The 18,966-nt window shown below is 37.6% G+C and overlaps 1 protein-coding gene across 2 annotated transcripts in view; it reads left to right on the top strand.

Annotated features, from left to right (window-relative positions):
• The window catches only part of LOC138175819 (DNA/RNA-binding protein KIN17), a 42,971-nt gene extending 39,058 nt beyond the window's left edge, over positions 1 to 3,913 (top strand). For both annotated transcript variants that reach the window (XM_069106323.1, XM_069106322.1), the window contains one exon: positions 1,941 to 3,913. In XM_069106323.1, coding sequence (XP_068962424.1) covers positions 1,941 to 2,003 — 63 coding nt within the window. In that variant the 3' untranslated portion in view covers positions 2,004 to 3,913. The remainder of the gene's footprint in view (positions 1 to 1,940) is intronic.
• Positions 3,914 to 18,966: the final 15,053 nt, after the last annotated feature.

Below are 18,966 nucleotides of genomic sequence, written 5' to 3'. Positions count from 1 at the left end.
ATTTGCTTATGACATCACCCCTTAGGTTTAAATCATGTACCCATTTTGACCTTATCTTGGTGTATCATTTGAGAAGTTGATCTATACCTAGTTTCTGCTAAATTGCTTTCAAGTTTTTCCAACAGTTTTTGTCATATAGTGAGTTCTTGCCCCAAGAACTTGGATCTTTGGGTTTATCAAACACTTGATTACTATGATAATTTACTACTGTATATTATGTGCCTAATCTAGTCCACTGATCTACCACTCTATTTCTTAGCCAGTAACAGATAGTTTTGATGATTAACACTTTATAATATAGTTTGACATCTGGTATAGCTAGGCTACCTTCTTTTGCATTTTTCTTTTATTAATTCCCTTAATATTCTTGGCCATTTGTTCTTCCAGATAAATTTTGTTTTATTTTTTCTAGCTCTATAAAATAAATTTTTGGCAGTTTGATTTGCATGACACTGAACAAGTAGATTAATTTAGATAGAATTGTCGTTTTTATTACATGGGATCAGCCTACCCATGAACAATTAATATTTCTCCAGTTGTTTAGATCTGACTTGTGTGAAAAGCATTTTGTGATTGTGTTCATATAGTTCCTGTGTTTGTCTTGACAGGTAGATTCCCACGTATTTTATATTGTCTGCACTTATTTTAAATGGAATTTCTTTTTTTGTCTTTTGCTGTTAGACTTTGTTGGTAATATATAGAAACGCTGATGATTGATGTGGGTTTATATCCTACAACCTTACAAAAGTTCTTAATTATTTCAGCTAGTTTTTTGTTGATTCTCTGGGTTTCTCCAAATATAGCCTCATATCATCTGCAAAGAGTGATAGTTTGTTTTCTCATTGCGTATTCTAATTCCTTGAATTGTATTTTCTTCTCTTATTGCTATAGCTAACATTGAATAATAGTGGTGATAATGGGCATCCTTGCTTTACAAAACCCTGATTGTATTGGGAAGGCTTCTAGATTATCCTTATTACATATAATGCCTGTTGATATTTTTAGATAAATATTACTTATCACTTTAAGGTCAATTCCATTTATTCTTGTGCTTTCTACATGCTTTTAATAAGAAATATTTTGTCAGAAGCTTTCTATGCATTTATTGAAATAATCATACGATTTTTATTGGTTTTGTTTTTAATGTAGTCAGTTATGCTGATAGTTTTCCTAATATTGAACTAATTTTGCATTCTTGGTATAAATCCTATCTGGTCACAGTGTGTGAAATTTGTAATATATTTCTGTAATCTCTTTGCCAGTATTTTATTTAAATTTTTTGTATTGATATTCATTAGGGAAATTGACCTATAGTTTTCTTTCTCAGTTTTTGCTCTTCCTGGTTTAGGTATGAGCTCTGTATTTATGTCATAAAAGGAATTAGGTAGGACTCCTTTTTGCCTACTTTTCCCAAATAGTTTATATAGTACTGGAATTAATTGCTCTTTAAATATTTAGTAAAATTCACTCTTCCTTAATAATCCGACACCTTCTTACCTTTTTAGTTTTTTTACACTACATTAAACCCAGACAATTCCTTTGTGATTCAGGAACACTGGTGGTATCTTGCTCTTCCTTGAACATGATACTTTATTTCCTAAAAAAGGGAGACCTTTGCACTAGCTGCCCTCCAGACCTGGAATGCTTTTTCTCCTCATTCTGTTTCTTGTCTTTCTTGGCTTCCTCCTTTCTTTCCCCCTTACTGCCTTCCCTCTGAGATTAACTTGTATACACATAAGCTTGTTCTCTTTCTTTGTATGACCAGCACTTAGCAAAATGCTATCATATAGTAAGTATTCTTTTTTTAACTGAGTGAGTTTTATTACTACACATTTTAAGACAGTTGGAGAAGAAGAGAGCTGGATTTTTTCTCTTTTTGCTATCATTTTCTTATTCTTTCTCTTCCATGTATACTTACACTTTTTATTTTCAATTTCTAGGGCCCTCTAAAGGGACGCAGAGTTGAAGGTATTCAATATGAGGATATCTCTAAACTTGCTTGAGGATGGAAATTGGTAAAAAGTCCTTTAAAACTTCAAAGCATCAAATTGGTGTTCTCTAGAACAACATATGACTCTACCATGTTAGGGTGCTTCTTTTGTATGAGACAGAAGAATCTATTTAAATACTGCTGTATATCTTAAGCATATATGGTCATTCAGATTTATTAATATCTTGTTATATAATTTTTAAATTTTGTCTTTGTTTTTATTTCCTTTTGTGGTATACATTGGAATGTTGTACCTTTTATTAAAAGAATGGTATTCTAAAATGTTTTCTATAAGGCAGTTGATAGTTATTCAGGAACCTTATTCAGCATTGTAGGAGACAACTAGGCTAAACTAGGCTAAAGGAGAGCTCATAGGTCATCTAGTCCAACTTTGTCATTTTTACATGTGAGGAAACAGTGGCTTCGAGAGATGAAGTGTTTTTGTGAAGGGACTCAAACTGAGGCCTTCCCACTCCCCAGTCTCTCTCTTTCCACTGCATGCCACGTGCAGTACACCTGGGGCTTTGACTCTAAGTAGTGAAAGGACAAAAGAAAGAGTAGCAGTGGTCTAATGGCAGTAGTCTTACTAATTATTTTCTTCCATGATATTATGGTGCATTTGAAAATATGTTATTTACACTTTTGTGTAATTTGTGATACTTACACTTTTACAAAGTACTAAACTTATTGGTACATTTGCATAATTCATCTTCTAGAGTCTGGATATTCATGTTGCCTAGCAACAAATTCATTATGGAGACAGACTCTCCCCAATACATATTGTTTTAATTGTAACTTTTTAATTAGCATATTTCTCCCCAAAGACTTTTACCATGATGCAGTGGAAAGCACAGGAGTTAGTCAGGAGACCCCTCTTGCAGTTCCAGCCTCAGGTTCAGTTGTGAGACCTTGAGCCTCCCCTCTCTGACTTTGTTTTCCTATCTTTAAAATGAGGGCAGTTATGAAACTCAGTTAAAATCTGTGAATAGTGTGAATCACACTATGCCAAGCACTGTGAATGCAAAAATGGAAGTGGTCCCTCAGGGTGCTTACATTTTACTGGGAGATAGAGTATGTACAGATAAATAAAATGGGGGAGTGTAGCAGCAAGCACCCCAGCGTCCCCAGGGTGGCTGCTCACACAGGTTCTTGGATCTGCTTTGTTAAAGGAAAACAACTCAAAATGGGTTAACAAGCTTACTTTAATCATTCAGACATATATTGTTTACCTTATTCAGGGGAAAAGGTCAGCACCCCGAACTTCAAAGTATACAGGCAGAATTATCAAGACAAACAGATCTAGTAGACAGATTTCAAACTGTCCAACCATTACATCCATACCCAGTCAACATCTGGGTTTCCACATCTGGGTTTTTCAAAGGGGGGGAGGCCCTCTGGACAACGGCTTCCCAGAATTTCATCTGATCAAATCACAGAACACTTCTCAAAGTGAGCCCCCAAAACAAAGCCTCACATCCGGGCTTATATAGCCTTCTCCCGGCTCAGAGAATGTAACAACCTTATTGACCCACTGGCCAATCAAAAAGTATCTACTGAAAAACAAGCCTCCCACCCCAGGCTTCTGGTGCACTTTAGCCTAGGGGAAGGGAAGATCTTCCAAATTTGCATTTCCATTACAGGGAGGATGTCTGAAAAGGTCTCAACCAGTGGTGACATTGGGCTGTTCTTTGAAAGAAGTTAAGGATTTTGTGACACAAAAGTGAGGGAAGGAAAAAATTCCCAATGTGGGGATCCTGCCATGTAAATGCCCAGGGGAAAGAAGTGGGATGTTATATATGAGGATGCTTGAGAACACTTTCAACTCCTACCTCCTGTCAAATAAAAATGATCAAATATAACAATGTAAAGCACTGTGTAAAATGCTCTTTTAGAACAAAGATAAAAATGTTTTTCTTGAATGTACCACTTTGTGACTTTTCCTCTTATTTTTTTCTGGCATTTAAAAGGAAACAAAACCACCACTGTGTTCCCAAGGCTTGTAAGGGATACAGCTCACACCTTTAACCCTAATTGAGTGGGATCTTTGTAACTATGAAGATAATTATTTTCTTAACCAAAATAAATTATGTAACTTCACTTTTCCTCAAACTGCTCCCCACCCCTCCAGCCCCCAATATCTAATCAATTGCCAAATCTTGTTGCGTCTGCTTCTATAATGTATCTAACATTTGTCCCTTCGTTCACATGGCCATCTACCTAAAAGTCCTCAGATTCTGACTCCTGACAACCTTTCAAAATGTTTTTCATTTTTCCTCTTCATACACTACATGGTCTAGCCAAATTGAGCCCCTTCCTCTCACATTAATTCTAGGCACTTCGTTTCCCATCTCTGTGGTTTTACACAGGCTATCTCCAACCCTAGAAATGTACTCCTTCCTCCTCAACACCACTTAGGATCCCTAGATTCTTCGAAGCTAAACTCAAGTACTCTTAAGACCCCAGCTGCTGGTGCCTCACATCACTGAAAGTACTTTCTATATATTCACATATATTTTGTATAAACATTATATGTTATTTTTAGATAAAATGTAAGTTTCTAGATGGTAGGGATGGTTTCATTTTCATCTTTGTGTTCTGAAAACTAGTACAGTACCTGGTTTATAGGATACTTAACAAATCTGTGTTGATTGGTTGATGCAGATACCTGAAGACAAATCTTACATTCACTATCATACCAAAAAGCATTGCAAAATGTTCTCTTCCCCCTGAATTAGTGACTTTCTCAAGGATATATGTCATGTTACTAATATTGCCAGACCGAAAGACCTAAATATTATAAGATTTTTAAATTTAATTTTTTATTATGAATTTAAATAAAAAGATCATTTTCATATATACACAACACAAAGATGATTGTACATGAAATTGTGAATTTCAGTTTCATAACTGCATTTTAAAAAGTTCTTTGTGAATTCCACATTATTTTCAAACCTATCCTGCTTGTCTTTTATCCTCCTGAACTTCTTTCTGTTTATTTCTGTGGATTTAAAAATGTTTCAAAGGCTCTCTTTTATTTTGGCATCACTACTGGTAACCTTATCCTCCCCTTTCAAACACCCTTCCCCCCAAATTAAAAACTGAGAGAGGAAAAGAAAAATCAGTATAGCAAAACATATCCACGCAGTGGCCAAATTTATAAATATATGTCTCTTTCTGCACCTTGAATCTGTTAATTCTGTCGTGGAGTGGATGATGTGCTTCATTATTGATGCCTAGAGAGGTGGTTGGTCATTGGTTTTAGAGTACTAAAGTCTTTTACAGTAGCTTTCCTTTACAGTGTTGCTGTTGTATGAATTTTGTGTTGTTCTGGTGCAGCTCACTTCATACTGCATCACTTCTTTGTTCAGTCATTCCCCAGTTGATGGGAGCTCCCTTTGATTATAGTTCTTTTTTTTACTCCCTTTTTAATCACACCCATAAGGATTCCTTAACTCTTCCTTTTTATTCTTGCTCGTTTCCCTTCAGTTTGATGTATTTCTTTGCCAAATGATCTATTTGTATGATTTCAGCTAAGTTAGACTTATCTGATTTTTTCTGCCCCTACCCCCTTTCTCTATGTTTGTATATTCTCTCTTACTCGAATTATGAGAAGTATCAGGTTCTACTTCCCTTTCCAAAAACCCTTAAAACAAAACCAGTCCATTCCTAGGACCTTTGTTTTTCTTAAGTAGTTCCCTTAATACCTTTTGAAAATATTAAGGTTCTGAAGGGACAATTGTTTTTTCTCCACCCATGAGTATTACTATGACATCATTATATAACCCCTTCCAATTCCTCAAGTAGGTTTACTTCTCCAGGTTTTTTGTTTTTTTTTGACTCATGTTTATATCTCAGAGTTTTTATTCAGCTCTGGCCTTTTCATCCAAAATACTTGAAAGTTCTCTGTTCCATTAATGCTAGAAACACCAGAATTCAGGAAGATCTTAAAGAGCAAGACGAACCTGTAACAGTTGATACAGTGCACTTTTAAAAAAATCCATAAAGCAAAGAAAATAGAGGAAGTAGGATGCAAATTTTAATTTAAAAGTAAAATTATAGTATTTTTTGCCTCAAATGACACAATTGGTCCTTCTAGTGTTAAAGGTCTATTTTTTCCTCTGTAATATTATACTCAGCTTTGCAATGTAAATTATTGATTGTAAACCTATATCTTTTCCTGTTTGGAATACTGTTTCTCTTTCTCTGAACCTGGTCCTTTTTACAGATTTCTAAATACACCACACTTTTTACCATACCTTGAGAGGGAGGGAATAAATACACCACTCTTTTTGCTGTAACATGAGATGGTGGGAATAATCCAGGTTTGGGGTTTGCAAGAATATGAGCAGTGACAAGAAAAGAGGTGAAGGATTTGGCTGAGGGTGAGGTCTGAGGTTGCCCCTTAGAGTGACTAAGGTATAGAATGAGAGATGTAGATTGTGTAAGTTGGGGAGTTTGATGAACTCTAAGGCCAGGGGGTTGAAAGGGACATATATTGAGTATTGAAGTAATAATTAATTATGAGGGCAGAAATTAGGAGTAAAATAAAATGTGAACTAGATACTGAGTTTGAGGAAGGAGTGAGTGACTGAGGGTTAGTAGATGATGTGTTGATGGATGGAGTGAATATCAAAGGAGAAAAGATTACTGAGTGATCACAGGAAAGGTCTAGAAATAGCAATAAGGGCCCAAGGGGTATCTGACCCTTCTGGCTTATTTGTGTCAGGAAGCATGAGAGAAGAAACAGTCAACATAGGGTGTTTTCAAGGAATGAAATATCTTGAAAAGAGAAATGGGTTATTGTAAGCACCAAAGAAAATGAGAAGAAAAGATATAAGATGAAGGGAATTTGAATTTAACCAACATTTTCTTTTTTTTTTCTTCTCCTTTTTGAAGGGGGGAAAGGCAGGGCAATTGGTGTCTTTCCCAAATTACCCAAAAGACAATTAAGTGTCTTTCCCAAAGTCACTTGGCTAGTAAGTGTTAAGTATCTGAGGCTGGATTTGAACTCAGGTCCTCCTGACCCCAGGGCCCACTGTGCCACCTAGCCACTCCTCAACCAACATTTTTAAGGAAGCAAGGCACTACTAAGGACTGGGGATACAGAGACAAAAAAATTTCACCAGGCTGTTTGAGTTTAGAGAAGGGAATGGGTTTTGAGAGATGTTGGCTATGGGGGCAGAGATGGGGAAGAAGAGGGAAGAGTTAAGGTCCCCAGTCTAGGTGAGTGGAAGGATGATGGTACTGTCAACAGAAAGGGGATTTTGGAGGACCAAAAACTCTTCCTTCTCCCTCACAGCTGTACCTAACATCCTTAACGTCTCTGATGTTTGATACCTAGCATGGGTATTCCAAAGCTTAGAAATGACCCATATTTACAAATGACATCACCCCCCACCTGGTAATAAAGACTGGAAGAGACTTTATTGGTGTAATGCGAATGTAAATTTTAAAGATCTTCCCTGCCCCTAGGCTAAAGTGCACCTGAAGCCTGGGGTGGGAGGCTTGTTTTTCAGTAGATACTTCTTGATTGGCCAGTGAGTCAATAAGGTTGTTACATTCTCTGAGCCAGGAGAAGGCTATATAAGCCCTGATGTGTAGCTTTGTTTTGGGACTCACTTTGAGAAGTGTTCTGTGATTTGATCTGAATTCTGGGAAGCCGTTCTTGAGAGTCCCCCGGCTTTGAAAAACCCAGATGTGGAAACCCAGATGTTGACTGGGTATGGATGTAATGGTTGGACAGTTTGGAAAGCTGTCTATTTGATCTGTTAATGTCTTGATAATTCTGTCTGTATATTTTGAAGTTTGGGGTGCTGACCTTTTTCCCCTGAACAAGGTAAACGATATATGTCTGACTGACTAAAGTAAGCTTGTTAACCCATTTTGAGTTGCTTTCCTTTAACAAAGCAGATCCCTTCTGTATGGGCAGCAAACCCTGAGGACACGCTTGGGGTGCTTGCTGCTACAATTGGCTCAGGGATTAGGGCTCCATCCTTTGATGGGGCTTTCAAAGTCATTTAGGGCCTGAAAAAGACAGGCTCAGTTTTGACAGATATCCATTGCTATATAAGTCAGTATATCCTTCTGATTCAAAAAACCCTTCTGAACATACTGATTTCTATATGGAGGAAGGTGGTACTATTTCTATTAAACAAATAGAAACAAATTAAACAATTTAATAAAAAAATAAAACAAATTTTTAAAATTGCTTAGTATCATTTCCATGCTATTGGTTTGTTTTGTTTTTTTTTTGCTTTTTGGAGGGCAGTTGGGGTTAAGTGACTTGCCCAAGGTCACATGGCTAGTTGTGTGTGTGTGTGTGTGTGTGTGTGTGTGTGTGTGTGTTAAGTGTCTGAGGCTGGGACTTGAACCCAGGTTCTCCTGACTCCAGGGCCGGGGCTCTGTTCACTGTGCCACCTAACCGCCCCCGTTTAATCTCTTTGTGTCTTCTCATTTCTAAAATGAGGTGAATGACCTTTAAATTCCTTTCCAACTCTCATCCTTTTGTTTGATTCTCAGTTAATTGGAGCAGGGAGTTTAAAAAGTTGATGATCATAGGGGCCAGAGAGATGTCTGGTGTCGAAACAGTCTACTAGTTCTAGGCAGCCACTTAACCATGGTGGTCCTCAGGTTCCTCAGTTATAAAATGGTGACCTTGGCATAGGTAACCTTTAAGGTCCCTCTCAGCTCTGAATCTATGCTACTTTAGCACTCTCATTTTGGATTACTGGTGTTCTCAGTCTAAAGAAGAGCCTGGGCCAAAGTGTCAGTAATGAAATTTCATAAGATAAAAATGGGTTCTGGAGGCGAAGGTTTTCAGTGGTCCTCTTCCTTAGAGCTTGTATGTATGCTGCTAAAAATCAGGTGGTGCTTAGAAAAATGTTGAGGATAGGCTAGGTAAATGCAGAAGACTACTGATTTATCACAGGGAATGACAACAATGCCCAGGCTGGCATTAAATCAGACATTTTTTTACTTATGTGTGTCTATGTAATATACATATTATATACTTCCATACACATATAAATAAAACCAGGTTTCTGAAAACATTCTAAATTTTTTACAAGGTTATTTTATGTAAGCTGTTTAAATCAAAGACTGATCAAGTGGCTTTTGACCAATACATTGACCTTAGTTTATTCCTTTAATTAGTGATTCTTTACTTTTTGTTTAAAACTTCCAGTTGGTCCTTCCTGCAGTATGAACTCATAGTCTCATAGGGCCACCTGCAGGCAAAAGGACACATTGCACCCTTCTCTTTGCTTACAGTTTGCTATACCTTTTCTCAGGCTAAATATTTGTATATCTGATAAATGACAATCATAAATAAAAGTATTTATGGATTCTAGACCAAAGTTGTCAAAGTCAAATAGAAACAGAGACCAATGATATATATGTAAGGATCTCTGCAAGGCTGCATATCGACTTTGTTTGAAAATGTAATGTTAGCTATGTTTTATTGTTTTTATTTATTTTGTTATATAATTTCTCAGTTAAATTTTCATCTGGTTTTGGACACAGTTGAGAGTTGTGGGCCCCATATGCAGCCTCCTTGAGCATGTGTGACACCTCTAGTCTAGACTATTCAGCTTTTTGTTTTCAAGATTGGAGTCAGGGAGACCATAGTTCAAATCCTGCCTCAAACACTTACTTAACCGTATGACCCTGGCTAGGTCACTTAAATGCTCTCAGCTTCAGTTTCCTCATCTGTAAAATCAGGATAATAATAGCACCTACCTCCCAGGTTTGTTGTCAGGATCAAATAAGATAACAAAAATAAAACACTTTGCCAACATCAGTGCTATATAAATGTTTATTATTATTATTATTATTCAGTTTGCTCCCGTTGACTGAGCATGTAGAGGAAATGGAGAAGAGAGTCTAACTCATCTCCATGGCTTAGATATCAGTCAGTCAAAAAGTATTTGTTATATGCTGACTATGTTCCAGATACTGTGCTAGGTATTAGGTATATAAATACAAAGAGTAAAATAATCCTTACTCTCAAGGGATTTATATTCTAATAGGGGAAATAACATATGTACATATATGTATATAGGTATACACATATATGTATATGCATTTATATGCACACATATACATGTTATATATGAATATAAAGTTAATTAAAACACACACAAAATAATTAAATACAAAGTAGTTTGAGAGAAAAGGCACCAATAATTGGGGGATCAGGAAAGGCTCCATTCAGAGAAGATGTGCTTAGGCCCCTTTGAGGGAAGTTAAGGAATGAGTACATTGGAGGCGTATGGCGTGACCAGTTCAAAGACAAGGATGGAATGTTAAGAGGGAGGAACAGAGGGAAAAGCATTTAGAATGGATCACAGAATGCAGGATGGGGAGCAGTGTCCAATGAGGCTAGTGGGATGGTTATGATAAGGTTGTGTAGACTTAAAAAGCTAAGTGAAGGAGTTTATATTTTATCCTGGAAGCAGGAAGAAGCCACTTGAATTGATTGAATAGGGGAGTTACATGGTCAGATCTGTGTTTAAAGAAAATTACTTTGGCAGCAGTATAGGATGGACTAAAGTGGTAAGGGACAAGGGAGGGAGAAAAATCAGGAGACTGTTGCAATAATATAGATGATAGGTGATGAATGCAAGACATAGCTGTGCAAATAAAAAAAGGGGTCAGATGTAAGAGATAGGAGGGCAGAAGCAGGAGGATTGGGCAATAGATTAATTGTTGGCTGAGGAAGAATAGAGAATTCAGAATAATGTTAGGATTAGAAACCAGGGAGGCCGAAAAGACAGTAGTGTCTTTGACAGAAATAGGAAAGTTTAGAACAGAGGAAGATTTTGAGGGGAAAGACAAGATCGGTTTTGCACTTATTGAGTTTAACATGGTTCTAGGATGTCCATTGTGAAATGGACAGACAATTGATGCAGAACTGAAGGTCAGGGGAGAAACTGTGCTACATATATACATAGATCTGAGAGTCTGTATAGAGATGAGTTAAATTAATGGAAGCTGATGAGGTCACCAAGAGAGAGAATATATAAGGAGAAGAGATGGAGGCTTTAGACAGAACTTTGGGGAATGCTCATAGTTGGGCATGTGATGTTGATGATGAGTCAATTAAGGAGTCTGAGGCATGGTCAAACAAGAAGGAGAAAAACCAAGAGAAAATGTCCAGGGTGGAAAGAGGGTGGTCAAGAAAGGTTATGACAAAAAAGCAAGTTTTGTCATTAGGAGATCAGTGGTTCATTTGAGGAGTGAAGTTGGAAGCCAAATTGCAAAGGTCTATAGAATAAATGAGAGGAGGGGAAATGGAAGCTGCCAGTGTAGACATCTTTTTCTAGGAATGATAGGATCCAGTGAAGATTTTGTAAGGATGAAGGAAACTTGGGTTTGAAGACACTATGGAAGGAAAGAAGTTTTGGGGGTTTTTTTTGCCCTTTTTTTTGGAGGGCAATTGGGGTTAAGTGATTTGCCCAAGGTCACACAGCTAGTTTTTGTGTTAAATGTCTGAGGCCAGATTTGAACTCAGGTCCTCCTGACTCCAGGGTCAGTGCTTTATTCACTGTGCCACCTAGCCACCCCTGGAAGGAAGAAGTTGATAGCTGAAGTTGATAGGTAAAGTTGATAAAGCTAAAGTTGAAGATTTGGGAAAAAGTGGGACATTCCAAGAGGAAATCTGGAGATGGGAGGCTACTTCCCTATTGCTTTATCTCCCCCATTCTCAAAACCCCCACAACATAATCTATCCATCCCTGCTAGTTATGGTCCTTTATTTTTTCTGCCGTTTCTGGTTTATGTCTTAGAGAATGTTGTCTACAATCAAATGCCTCTACTTTCGTTCCTCTCACTTCCTTAATTCTCTCTTCACTCAACTGAAACTGTTCTCCCCAGAGTTATTAATGATCCCTTATTTACCAAATCTAATGGACTTTTCTCCATCTGCATTCTTTGTGACCTCTTTGCAGCATTTCCAGTGTTGATCTCTCTTCTCTTTGATGCTTTTTTCCCTGATAATCTTCCTCTCTAGGTTTTTGTGATCCTGTGCTCTCCTGGTTCTCCTCCTACGTGTCTGATCTACTCCTCACTTTTATTTACTGAATCTGCATTCAAGACCCTGTCTGAGGCCATCTTCTCTTCTCCGTCCATATGATTTCACTTGATCTCATCAGCTCTTGTGATTTCAACAGTCATCTTCTATGCATATGATTCTCAACTGGGCCATCACCAGTCATCTTGGTTTTTGTCGTGCCACTGGACTCAGATGACTCTGGAGGAGACAGTGAGGCTGATGACTTTGCACGGCCCTGCCTCACTTAAATCCAATTCACATGCAAGTCAAGACATCACCCTTTTGATGTAATCAGTCCTCTTTGAGGATGAAAACTGAACAACAACAATATGTGATTCTCATATCTACTCCATTCTGATCACTGAGAATTGCATTTCCACCTGCCTGTTGGACATTTTGGACTGGATGTTTCCCATTAGATTGTGAGCTCTTTAAGAGCAGGGATGGTTCTTTACTTTTCTCTGTATCCCTAATGCTTAGCACATACCTGACATGTAGTAGACCCTTAATAAATGGTTACTGATTCACTGATGGATGGATGTCTGAAATCTCCAACTCAAATTCCAAAACAATCCATTCTCTTTTCCCCCATACTCTCCCCTCTTCCTAACTTCCCTATTACTATCCTTGGAGTCACCTGGACTCACAAAGATGTTATCATCCACTCTTCATGCTTAACCCCCTCCTCCCCAATCAGTTACCTTTGTAACATGTCTTGTATACCCAGTTTCTCTCCTATGACATTGCCATTGCTTTGGTAAATCCCGTGATCACCTCATACTTATTGAAATAAACTGCTGGTTGGTCTCTGCCTCAGCTCTTTCTCCATGCCAGTCAGTCCTCCACTTAGCTATCAAAATGATCTTCCTAAAGTACAACTTTGGCCATGGTACCCCACCCTCTCCTCCCACTGAATCAACGCCAGTGGCTCTATGTTGCTTATAGGATCAAATATAAAATATTCTTAACTTTTAAAGCCTTTCATGATCTTGTACCTTCCCACCTTTCAAGTCTTAATCCCAATGTCCCCTCACCCCCATGCTCTACAATTCAGTAACACTGACTTTCTTGCTCTTTTCACATGTAATATTTCCATCTCCTGAATCTAGGAGTTTTCACATGATGTTCCCCATGTACCTCACAACTTCCCTGACTTCCATCAAGTCTCAGCTAAAATCTTTAGCCAGAAGCCTTTCTCAATCCCCCTTAATGCTAGTCCCTTCCCTTTGTTGATTGTCTCCAGTTTATCTTCTATATGTCTGATTTGTACGTAGTTGTTTGCATCTTGTCTACTCTGTTAGATTGTGAGCTCCTGGAGAATAGGGACCGTGTTCACTGTTTCTTTGTTTCCCTAGCCCTAAGCACAGTGCCTGGCACGTAGTAGATCAGAAAATGTGCAAACTCTTTATAGTCATGTTTTTAAAAATACTCTGGCACTAATAATAAAAGAAATACAAGCTAAACAACTCTGAGGAAACATCTCACACCTAGCAAACTGAAAAGGATGACAGAAAATAGAAGCAATGTTGGAGGTGTAGAGTTCTGAATTGGTCTGACTAGTCTGGAAAACAATTTACAAATGTTAGAAAAGTGACTCAGGGGTGGCCAGGTGGCACAGTGAGTAAGAGCACTGGCCCCAGAGTCAGGATGACCTGGGATCGAATCCGGGCTCAGATACTTAGCACCACACCCAGAAATAACTGGCCGTGTAACCTTGAGCAAGTTACTTAACCCCAATTGCTTTAAAAAAAAAAAAAGAAAAAGAAAAGTGACCGAACTGTTAATACCATTTGACATGATGACAGTACTATTTGTCATATACCTTAAGATTATAGACAAATGGAAATTTCTTACATATAACAAAATAATCATAGCAGTACTTTTAGCAGCAAAAACCTAGAAACAAAATGGTAGTTAGCCAAATAATGGCTAAAAAAATTGTGGCTAGGCAGATTTATATTACATATAAATGTAATGCATTTCATCATAAAAAATGACAAATATGAGGGATTTGGAAAAAAAAACTTTTAAGGCCTTCATGAACTGATAGCAAGCAAAGTAAACTATAAAGAGAATGACATACATAGCTAATTGCAAAATAATTTAATGGAAAATAACACTAAAAGGAGTTTGAACTCTAGAAGACTGATGATGAAACATTCCTCCCTTCTCTTGATAGAGAAATGGTGGAATACAGATATAGAATGAGGCAGATATGTAAAGCGTGGACTAGTTTTGCTATCATTTTTGTTACAAGGGCAGGTTATAATGGGGTTTATTAGGACATGTTTTATATGCTTTCATGAACTTATATGTATATGAATATATATGTGATGGGGAATTTGTTCCTCTACTCTGTAGTTGATATAGAAAGGAAAGAGTAGGTAATGGAGATAATGAGGTAGTAATGTGTTAATAAGATATAACATCTAGTGAACACAATTGTCTAGCAATTAAATAAAGAAACCTCATTAGAGAAGCAAAAATTGGACACTTTTTTCTAGGGCTTTAAATAGCCGAGCCCCCGAACAAGTTCAGGTGAGTCCAAGCTGGGAGTCATAAGTCAAGGAAGAATCTGGTCCTCCAGCATTGCTGGAATCAGGTCTTCTGAGATTGCTTGAGAATGTAGCCCAGTTCAGATGATAAACTTTATTTAAGACTAAATGCATAATATCAGCACAAGACTATTGATAAATAAATAAGTACTTTGAGGGAGAGTTGAAAAAATTTTGAAGAGAGAATTAAAGACGGTATGAAACTATTGTGAAGTGCCCAAGGAAAGTATAAGGCCCCTTGAACTCTCTTCCATTTCAGACTTCTGGTTCAGACTTTCCTCTCCTTGCCCAGGGCTTAGCAATTTAAAGTTTTGTGGGACCAGCTAGGTGGTACAGTGGATAGCGTGCCAGGCCTGGAGTCATAAAGACTCATCTATAAGTTTAAATCTGGTCTTAGAACTTACTATCCATGTGACCCTAGGCAAGTCACTTAACCATGTTTGCTTCAGTTTCCTCATCTGAAAAATGAGCTGGAGAAGAAAATGGCAAATCACTTCAATATTTATGCCAAGAAGACCCCAAATGAAGAGTCAGACGTGACTGAAATGGCTGAATAACAAAGGACCAGAAAAAATGGCAGAGTAGGCAGAAAGAGTACAGTCTAGCGCCCAGCACAGTTACTCCAAAAAGGATGTAAAAAGATGTGCCAGGCTTAAGAGTGATTAAGAAATCTAAGGAGAAACACAGTAGGTCGTTTTTCTAGCCCAAAATCAGAAATTCAATCCGCAGCTAAGTGACCAGTGCAAGAAATGGGGAATACAGATATCCTGGATCATGGTGTAGTAGAGATGTTAGGTTTATTCCTAGACTCAGAATAGGGCCCTCTGACCCCAAAGCAGGCTCAAGGACTCATCCTCCAGGCTCAGAACAGGGTTAGTGCTGGCAGTGGCTGCTATTTCTCTGACTCTAGAGAGAACCCTGGACTGGACTTATAGGCTCAGGACAAGGGTAAGCAGAGTGCCTTGTAGCTCTAAACTTTCAGAGGCTCCCAGTGAGCTGACATTTTGAGACAAGCAACTTGACTCCACCCAGGAGCTAGTCTGCAACTGTTTTGCCTATACTAGACCCAGTCCAGTATCTAGAGCCCTGAAATTCCAATAGAACCATGATCAGACTGTGCCCTTGATCAGATGACACAATTTGCTGGATGTTTGAAACTCTTTGGCCCAGGGTGTCCCTGTGATCCTTTCTCCCCCTTCACTTAATAGTATTTTACTTTTTTTCTAATTACATGTAAAGATAGTTTCTAACATTTACTTTTATAAGATTTTGAGTTCCAAATTTTTCTTCCTTCCCTCCCCTCCTTCCCAGATGGCATGCAATCTGATATAGGTTATACATGTATGATCCTATTAGATATATTTCCACATTAGTCTTGTTGTGAAAGAAGAATCAGAACAAAAGGGAAAGACCACAAGAAAGGGAAAAAAAGGAAAATAGTATGCTTCAATCTGCATTCAGACTCCATAGTTCTTTCTCTGGATATGGATGGCATTTTCCCTCATGAGTCTCTTGGAATTGTCTTAGATCATTGTATTGCTGAGAAGAGCTGATTCTATCAAAGTTGGTCATTGTACAGTGTTGCTCCTACTGTGTACAATGTTCTTGGTTCTGCTCACTTTACTCAGCATCAGTTCTGTAAGTCCAGGTTTTTTTGAAACCTGCCTGCTCATCATTTCTTATAGAGCAATAGTATTCCATTACATTCATATACCACAACTTGTTCAACCATTCCCCAGTTGATGGACATCTCCTCAATTTCCAGTTCTTTGCCACCACAAAAAGAGCTGCTATAAATATTTTTGTACATGTGGTCCTTTTTCCTTTTTTATTATCCCTGTGATCCTTAAAGGACACAGCACACAGTGCCTGGAGAATATGGTAGTAAGATCCCAAATAAGACAGGCCAGGACCATCCAAAGCCATGACAGTATTTTAGAAGTATGCAGAGGCTGGTCTTAACACCAAGTCCCAAGGCTGGAAGTAAGGTTAGAAGAATAAGAAAAGATAGAGCTATGATGCCAAGGACCCCCAAAATACAAACCCAGAAGAGAATAACTAAAGCTCCTACAAACAAAACCTCAAAGAAAGAACACAACTTGCCCACATAGAAAATTTCTAGAAGAAATGAAGCAAGAATTTTAAAAAGTTTAAAGCAATATTATAAATGAAATGAAAGCACTAGAAGGATAAAATTGGTTTAAAAATGAAAACAATGGAGGAAAACTTGGAGAGAGAATTTAATAGCTTAGTACAAGAGGTATAAAACCTTATTCAAGTAACAGACTCCCTAAAACTTGGGATGGATCAAATCTAAATTACTGACGACATGAAAAGGTAAGAAACGTTTTTGAAAAGTCACAAGATTACCAAAAAAATGAAAGACCCAAAAAACAGATCTAAGAGAGAGAATTTAAGAATCATTGGACTACTGTAAAGCCATAACTCACCCCCACCCCCACACAAAAAAAAAACCCCACAAAGCACCTGGATATCATACTTTAAGAAATCATGAAGGTAAATTGCCTGGACTTATCAGAACAAGAAGTAATAAGAAAGAATTACCAGTCACCTTCTGAAAGAAACCGCAAAATGAAAACCTTAGGTACATTAAAGTAAAAAATCAGAGTTTATGGGTTAAAGAAAGAATTTAAGTAAGGAGGAGCCAAAATGATCACATAAGACTTAGCAGTTGTCACTGCAGAGGAGTAGAGAACATGGAACCCAGTACAATCACAAGTAACTTATCTGGCAAAACTAAGTAGAATCTGAGTGTGTTGGCACCACTCGATAATCACCGCTACTGGGGAAGCTGAGGCTGATGGGAATTCCAAGTTGTAGTAGGGCTAAAGCTGGTTGGTTGTTCACACTTAAGTCTGGCACAAATATGGAAAGACCTTAGGAGAAGAGGGCCACCCAGTTTGCCTGAGGCGGGGAAGACCTGTTAAAGTTGGAAGAATGGAGTAAGTTGAAGCTTCTGTGCTGATCTAATAAGCTAATAAAATCAGGGGTAATGCAAAGATGTACATTACTATTTGATGCAGGACTATAAATACTAGCTACGGTTATAACAAGAAAAAGAAATTGATGAAATAAGCAGAGAAAAAGAAAAGCATATTTTTTTTGCAAATAATATAATGCTATACTTGGAAACCCTGAAGAGCCAACTAAAAAACAACAGTAACTTCAACAGAATTTTAGAATATAAAATATATCCACATAAAAGATCATCATTTCTGTATTTTGCCAAGAAAATCTAGCAGGAATAAATAGAGAAATTTCATTTAAACTGCAGAATGAATATATAAAATATGTGGCAGACTGCCTATGAAAATACAGATAAGAACTATATGAATAAAACTATAAAACACCATATATTGAAATAGACAGGCCTAAATATTGGATAAATATTCATTATGTGTAGGTAGGCTAAAGTAATATATTAAAAATGACTGTTTTTAAAAGAGATGGTAAGGTGGTGTGGTGGATAGAGTGCTGGGTTTGGAAGTCAGGAGGACCTCAGTTCAAGTGCAACCTTTGAACACCTACTAGCCGTGTGACCCTGAGCAAGCTACTTAACCACAGTTTACCTCAGTTTCCTCATCTGTAAAATGAGGAGTCACAGAGGTGTTATGTTGTTCTAATGAGATATTTGTAAAGTTCTTAGCACAGTGTCTGGCACATAATAAGCACTATATAAATGTTAGGTATTATTATTAAATCAACTTCTTCTGTGTATTATCAGTTAAGTCACCAAAGGGTTACTTTAGGGAGCTAGAAAAAATAATGCTAAAATTCATTTGGAGGAACAAAAGGTAAAAAATATATATTTTTAAAAATTCATTTTATTTTATTTACTTTTAGTTAGCAACATTCAGTTCCACAAGCTTTTGAGTTCCAAATTTTCTCTCCCTCCCTTTCCTCCTCCCTCCCCGCCATGGCTGCATGCAATCCTATATAGGTTCTACAAATACAATAGGTAAAAAAATCTTTTTTTTTTCTTTTTGCAGGGGGGAAGGCAGGGCAATTGGGGTTAAGTGATTCGCCCAAGGTCACATGGCTAGTAAGTCTGAGACCGTATTTGAACTCAGGTCTTCCTGACTCCAGGGCTGTGCTCTATTCACTGCGCCACCTAGCCACCCCTGTGGGGTAAAAAAATCTTAAGGGAAATAAAGAAAAAAAAGCAGAAAGGAAAGAGCCCTAGCAGCGCCAGATCTCAAACTATAGTACAAAACAATAATCAAAAAATGATTTGGTGCTGGTTAAAACATAGGTTGATCAGAAAATATTAGTTATACTACATATAGAAGAAAATTAATCAAATAGCCTAGTATTCAGTGAATTGCAAGACCTCAGCTACTGGGGCAAAC

The sequence above is a fragment of the Petaurus breviceps genome, unplaced genomic scaffold (genome assembly GCF_028583685.1).
Source record: "Petaurus breviceps papuanus isolate PSGF00001 unplaced genomic scaffold, PetGlider_PUasm1.0 79, whole genome shotgun sequence".
In the NCBI taxonomy this organism is placed as follows: domain Eukaryota; kingdom Metazoa; phylum Chordata; class Mammalia; order Diprotodontia; family Petauridae; genus Petaurus; species Petaurus breviceps.
Note: the sequence above shows the minus strand (reverse complement) of the source record. Positions and strands in the feature narration are given on the sequence as shown.